The sequence below is a fragment of the Rattus norvegicus genome, chromosome 1, assembly GCF_021556685.1.
Source record: "Rattus norvegicus strain SHRSP/BbbUtx chromosome 1, alternate assembly SHRSP_T2T, whole genome shotgun sequence".
In the NCBI taxonomy this organism is placed as follows: Eukaryota; Metazoa; Chordata; class Mammalia; order Rodentia; family Muridae; genus Rattus; species Rattus norvegicus.
Window position 1 is genome coordinate 229,237,697 of NC_141534.1, and position 7,288 is coordinate 229,244,984.

At 43.9% G+C, this 7,288-nt stretch overlaps 1 protein-coding gene across 1 annotated transcript in view; it reads right to left on the reverse strand.

The window, feature by feature from the left end:
• The window catches only part of Rorb (RAR-related orphan receptor B), a 180,734-nt gene extending 173,734 nt beyond the window's left edge, over positions 1–7,000 (reverse strand). The window contains exon 1 of the mRNA NM_001270958.1: positions 6,369–7,000. Within this exon, the coding sequence (NP_001257887.1) occupies positions 6,369–6,375 (7 nt within the window). The 5' untranslated portion in view covers positions 6,376–7,000. The remainder of the gene's footprint in view (positions 1–6,368) is intronic.
• Between the last annotated feature and the right edge of the window lie 288 nt (positions 7,001–7,288).

Sequence of the window (7,288 nt, forward strand, 5' to 3'; positions counted from 1 at the left end):
AAAGCAAAATGATTTACTCCTTAGTTCAGAGCACAGTTCTGAATAAGTTTTTAGCCTAATTTTGGCAGAAGTTGGTGTCTTCATTTTGGCTTTTGAAAGAACGTGCCTATACCAAAATATCATAATTTAGTTTTAAATAAAATCTATTATGCAATTATTATTACGGAATGATTTTTCACTTTCAATATTTCTGAAACAGCCACTAACCAAGAAGAAAGTATGCCATGTTTATAAAATACTACACTTTCCAAGAGTCATTTTCAAAGGTTTACTCTGCATAGTATACAGCACATGGGTAAATACAGATCGAATAATAGTTTTACCTCCTCAGATAAGCATTAATAAAATTGCAAGGATCATAGCGCCACTTGAAATATTGATGATCATGTAGTAACTATATCTTAAAGGTTACCCAAGCAAGCAGAAATTCTATGTAGTTTGCAGTACACTATAATTTTTGTGATGCTATGAACACAGTATTTCCTTTTATAGGAATGCACACATCATGCCATTTCTTAACCACATGTCGTTATATTTAGCTAGATTCACGATAAATACCGTTATAACACCTGTGGTTTCCCTCATTAAGAACTGAATGGAAGAGGTCAGGGGTTGAAAGGGCAGCATATGTGCCATGAAAGAACTAGTTAACATAGTCTATTATATTGGTGCACTGGTAAATCTCATTTCTATTCATCAGATGATTAGTTCAATCAATATTTATTCCTCTGTGCTCCCTTTGTCTTATGCTACAAAGGAGACATCCTTCAAATGCATGGCAGAAGCCTTGTTATCTATGAGTTTGTTGCTTAATTTGGGAGGGAATATTTTATTTATTTGGCAATCCTCAGTTCTTTGATCCCCTTTCCCTCTAATTACCATTAGGTAGCATAATGGAGTTTCGTGAGATTATTTGTAAATAGATTAATATTATTATTATTATTAGCAGCCGTTCCTTTTTATGCGACTCAGATGCTGCATACATTCACATCTCCTTTCCGAATGCCTTGGGAAGTTGTTCTGTTTCTGTCAATATGTTTGAGTTTGAAGCCTAGATTGTGACAGCAGAGATAAAAATGATTTCGCTCTCAAATATTCCTTCTTTTTGTCTGAGTGGGTGGTTATAGGCACATGCATATACATATTGCGTATCAGTGTGCATCAGCAGACGTCTCCGAAGACTGCTATTATCTGCTAGGGATTCTGTTGAGTCAGAGATTCTATTCAAAGTCAGATTAAATATTTGCAAGAAGCTGTAATTGGAAGATGATTGCAAAATTACAGGAATAATACATTTTATGTAGAGTGCTCATTTTATCAAAGGCCATAATTCATTACATCATTAACGACTTATTTCATTAGTCGGCCTAATTTTTACTCATTAGACAAGAATGGGTGGAGAGTAGAACTATATTCAGGAAAAAAAAAGACATATTTAATTTTAAGCACAATTTCTTCTCTAGTATCTACTTTTCTATAAATTTTATCACAGGATAGTGTTTCATTAACATCAACCAACTTAACGCCAATATAATTAAAAACAATTACTTTTGTATTTGTAGACTAAGCAGAGGTGGGGCAACATTAAGGATCTACCTTTATATTCCTGGAATGAAATATTATTTCATTCAATTTCAGTTACTTTTCTACTCAGTGTTCATACACATGCACCATTAATCTGTCTTCAATTGGATGATATTATTTTATTTTTTGATACACTCAACTGTAAGTCACAGACTGTTGCCAATGCACAGTGACACTGATGCCACCACCCATAATTTAAACTTATACTTTATAAAATTTCAGAATCCCAGCAGCTTCATGTGCAGTTTCGAAACTGGATTGCTTACTAGAGTAATTTAAAACTATTTATCTATCAAAAGCTGCAATGCTCGCCTTAAATTAGAGCTACTTTATTAGTGTAAGTAAATTAATTAGTGTGCTGTGAGTCACACTTGCATTTCTTAGAACTACTGTAGTAAGATGCACAAAAGCTCTATAGTCTGTCTTCTCATCCTAAATGGTGAACACAGGCTTATCAAATGAGAAGTCAAGTCTTAAAACACTTACTTGTCATTTTATGTTGAACAATTACCTGTATTAAATAGTGTCCTGGTACTTTTAGAGAAACAAGTGGTTTTTTTTTTTTTACAAGCTTTTGATACACCGAAGATCAATTCTATTTTCCTATAATTTCTTTGTGCTTTGATACCCTTTTACTCTAAAATTATGTTGTGTCAGTTGGAAACACATATTTAAAGTAAATCTGTGTAAATACAGTTATGGATAGCTTTTGAGGCTTTTAATTTGGTCTTTGACACAATACCAAATATTATTAGCATTAATATTTATATTTGGTTAAGAATATAACATGATGAATTATTTATATTATACAATAACATAAACCACTCTGACAGCAACAGAATAGACCACCTTAAAAGATTCTCTAAGGATCAGAAGTTATTGTCATTGGTGGAAAATTTAAGGATTTATAAGTTTAGGTGAACACACACAAAGGAGTTATAATTTTTTGACTCTTGTTTATGAAGCTTGATATTCAAATTCCCATCATTACATTTACTGATTTTTTTTTAAATATACAAGCTACAGTGGACCATGCCTAACCTCCAGCTCCAAGATGTCGAACCCTTCTGTTTCCTAATAGTTAACAGTTCACGACGGCTGTTGAGGGAGGAGCAAGGTGGGTGGAGGTACTAAGACATTTAGGGTAATACTTTGGGTTTCTTTGGCTATATATTTTTCCACAGTACTTGAGACACAGCTTTAAGAATTTTCTTTAAGCTGTTGAATGAATTTTCTTGTTAGAAAGACAGTTCACTCGTGATTTCTGAGTGGGCAGAAATTAACGGAATGCTGGCAGAGAAGTCCTTTCAGCAACCTTTCATTTTGTATGTGTGTGTGTGTGTGTGTGTGTGTGTGTGTGTGTGTTAGGTGGACTATTGGTTAGAAATATTTGACGTAAGTAATTTAATTGGAACTTGCAGAGAAAATTTAGAGCAACAACTTTATTTACGAAAACAAATGCAAGGATATTCAGATCTCTTTACTACAGCTAAGGGTGGCTACATCTTAGCAAGCTGATTTTTTTTTTAATTTAGTAGGCAATAGAAATTTACTACTTGTAAAAGATAGAAGCCACAGTTTTTAAAAAGTCAAGATTCCTCCTTGTTTACAGCAAGAATTAACCAGAGTTAAATCCTCCCAAGCGGCTGTCACCTATTGACTACAAAGGCAATGGGGCTCCTGTTTGGGAAAGTGGGATTTTATGCAGACACCAGGGAGAAAAGCCACCATTTACGTTTCCTTTGTGATAAACAAGACAGACCACTCAACAGGGAGCCTTGAGAAACCAGACCATGCTGCCTCACTCTTTTCCTACCTACCTCTTCCCTTTCTAGCAGTTTCCTTTTAGGAAGTAAGAGGAGAAGCATCCTTAAAACTCATAGGAACTCCTTCCCCCCTCTGTAAGACACACACACTCGAATACCAGACAAAGGAAGCAAAGTTTTGTGGACCACCAAGCTGCAGTCTCCTCCACTTTATGGGAGAGGGGTCTGTGGCTGAAACTTGGGTCCTCTTCAGGAAAGAGCAATGAACTGAAGTATCAGAGCCTCTTAACACCCCTGTTCCCCTAGAGCTTCCCCACAAGTAGCCTCTTAAATACCCTCAGCAAAGGCATAGTCTGACCTGGGGGTGGGTTGTTGAATTGGCCCACAGGGAGACTGCTCAGTTCTAGACACAGTTTGTGTCTGGCAAATTGACCTGACTCAGGACAGTTGCCATTGCCAGAAGCAAACCTTGGAGCCAAAGTTTTGACAGGACCACTTGGAAATGGAGACCGTGCATGGCAGGGCAGGGTACGGTACATGGAGTAGATAACATGTTTACAGGCAAAGGGCAAAGCCAAGTTTGATGGCGGTTCCTCCCCCGGCAGAGTCTGCTCCAATATGCTCAGCTTAGCAGCCCCGCTGCACAAAGGGAAAGATGATTTGATGCTCCCTCCCCCCACCTCTTAACTGAAGTTCAAGTTCAACTATTAGACTTGTGGATAGCCCGAATCTTCTCCCACTCTATACTCCTTCCCAGTGGGAATCCTGGCCACTGATCTCGAAAGGACTTATTTCATCCTTAAAGAACAGCCTCTGAGGTTGGGATGGGACAATTCTTTGATTGTAGAGAATGCGAATGGGATGGTAAGAGGTCAGGAGAAGAGAGAGGCAAATGGCTAGAGACTAATGACTTTTTCTCTACCAGTAAATAGTTCCCTCCAGACTGCCTCAGGACAGTCATCTTGGGTTAGAGCTGGTGACCTGTCCTGGGCAGTCTGGTGAGACAAAGGTGTGAGTTCACACTGAGTATCTAACTTCTAAATAGGGTATTAGCCCTTGTGTTAAATCCTTCCAACTGGCAGCAGCCAGGTGCCTCAGAAGGGAGCCTGGCAGTGCAGCCACAAGAGCAGCGCGAGCAAGGTGAAGCACAGGGAAGCTGCGCCCTGCTTGACACTCTGGAGCTTGACAGCAGATGCAGTTCTGCTCCAGCATTTAGTGCAGGCGGCCAACTGCTGTGGCACGTGGCTTCTGACCCTCAGACGGCTTGAACCTGGTTCATGGGAGGGGTCTTGCTGGGGTTGGGGGAGAAGCAAAAGTCAAACTGCTAACTGGGAGCTTCAGATGGGAGTGAAGGAAACCGAAAGGAGGGTGTGTGAGATCCTGCTGTGAGTCAGGAAAGAGAGAAACAAAAATCCAACTTCTCAGGAAGTAAAGGCGTTCTGCCCACTAGTTTCTGCACTACAGTTTCTGGAAAGAATCTGGATAGCGGAGCATGTGACTCTCCCATGACTGGGACAATCAGCTGTTGTCACTGTGCACAAGCACACAAAGATCCTAACTTCCAGTGCACGGGTCAGTCAAGACACTCACCAAGACACCTTTGTCCTTTACTCCTATTCCCCTGTCCCCACGGGTAATGAACTTCTCTCCATCCCTTTTTGTCCTGCTTTGTCTTACACAGACCAGGGCTCAAGCTGATGGCCCAAGTATCTGTATGTCTTTAAGGTCAAGACAGGACTAGGGCTCCTCGAGAATGGCCAGGGTGAGCGTCATGCCCAATCCTCCCTAAAAGGAGAAAGGATAGTGCACCAGAGCAGGCAGCCGGATGGATGGAGATTGGTATTTTGGGGCTCTATTCTAAACGTGTCCTGCTCAAAAGCACTTCCGTCCAAGATGCAAGAAGGTCCAGAGTTGACTGTCGCCTATTTTTGTTCTGGAGGGACTTGTGAATCAGAGAGAAAAGCCACCATAGGAACACCATACATCAAAGAAGAGAAGCTTGGATATAGGCGCTGGGTGTCCAGACCTATGCAGATGTCCAAGTCAGGAGGGCACCCGGTGGCCTCTTTAAGAAAAGAGGGAAATTGTGTCCTACTGTGAAGTGGGAAAGGTCTGCAGCACAGAGCAAGAAACTTGTATCACAGAGATCTACAAATTGACTCCGTAAGCCCTCTGGCCAGCTGCTCGGGTAGCTCCCAGTCTTGGAGTAAGAGCAGGGTACTCAGCTCTGCCTTCTCCGAGGGCCACTTGACGCTGAGGTCGCACCGGACACTGCCGATAGTGGTCCTGTCCAGAAGGTTCACTTAGCATTAGCTCCCATTTCGGTCCTTTATCTCACAGAAGAGCTTGAGCCCCTGGTTTCTCCCATGTGAGTAGTAAGGCCTTCACTCTCCAGAACTTTCTCCTACCAACTTTTTATTGGGGGTGTGGGTGGGTGGGGTTGGCCCAGCCAGAGTGAAGCGGAACAGAGAGCAAGGGACCTAAGGAAGGTCCAGGATAAGCATCTGCTTCCAGCGCGCGGGAGTATACGATGTTTACTATTTCTGGAAAAGGACGCGCCTATAGACTGGGATGCTCCTGCATCTGGCAGCTTGGCCCACTGTGATCTCCACATACGCCAGGGAGTTCACCTCTAGCTAGCGACCGCGGCGGGGCACGAGCTTTCAGTTGCCTCTACCCAAAGTCACCCCGCTTCCAGCTCTCTCTCCGGTGTTGTCCTGTGGCGCACCGGAGAGCGACGCGCAGGAAAGATTCAGAGCAAATCCAGAACTGGGAGACGCGATTAGCACTGTCCCCATCTCCAAAAAGCGCCCTCCCGCGTCCTGCCGAAATCCCCGAGCCTTCCACACCTTCCCACAACTTTCCAAGCCCATTCCATTTGCAGTCCCACCTGCGAACCGAACTCGGGGAGCTGCGCGTAGCCAAGCTCTCTTCCCTTGGGCCGAGAGCTCTCCCCTCCCCCAAAGCTCCGGGTCTAGCTAGAGTTGTCCTGCTCTGGGCGCCCGCGTGCTTGCTTACCTCGCATGATGTGGCCGCTGTCCTGCTCCGTGTAGTCATGAAGCTCCCAGCCCGAACCCCAGAGAACCCAAAAATCCCGCTCAGCACGAGGGAAGAAGGCGGTCGGCGTAGAACTGCTCCGCTGAGAGAAGCATCCCTTTAGGCAGATGTCGTGGCCACAGGGTGACGGTGGCCGCCGCCGCTAAGCTAACAGTTTTGATGCTGTTGCTGATGACTGTTTCTGATGGCTGTTTGTTTGTTTTCAGGCAGTGTGGAAAAAAAAATGTCCTAGCTGGCTGGTGCCTGGGTTTTGTTTTGCTTTTGTTTGTTTGTTTGTTTCTTTTTTCTTTCTCTCCAATGTGCTTGCTTTAAAAAAAAAAAAATGCCACCGCCTCGGGCTCGGAGATTTCTTTTGTGATCACTTAGACTGAGGAGGAGGAGAAGGGCAGCGGCAGGAGGAGGAGTTGGTGGTGGTTTTGTTAGTTACAAAGAAGAGGGAGAATTATCAAGGGGTGAAAAAAAGGAAACAGGAAAGAAAGAAAGGCGGCATGGATGGCAGAGCATGTGCGCTTTCACATGACATCTGTGCCTGTTAGCGGATCCACAATGTGAAATTTCACTGTTCAGTTGCAGAGAGGAAGGGAGCAAGAGAGAAAAGAGGAGAGAGGTGGAGAGAGCGAGCGCAGAAGAGGCTTATACGTGAGGGCGGGTTTGGCCGGACTTCCTGGCCCCGCCTCCTGTCAGCACCACGGCCAATCAGCTTCCCGCAGTGCGTGGAGAGGCTGGGAAGGCGGGGGAGGGGACGCTCTTGGGGACAGGGGGCGGGGCTAGGGACTCGGGTGTCCCAGGATGTGCGGACCCAGACTGGGAATTAGAGAAGGTCCTATCTGAGGTCCGATCTGGGCCAAGCCTAGAGCGCCCGGGAGAGTGAGGCAGATCTG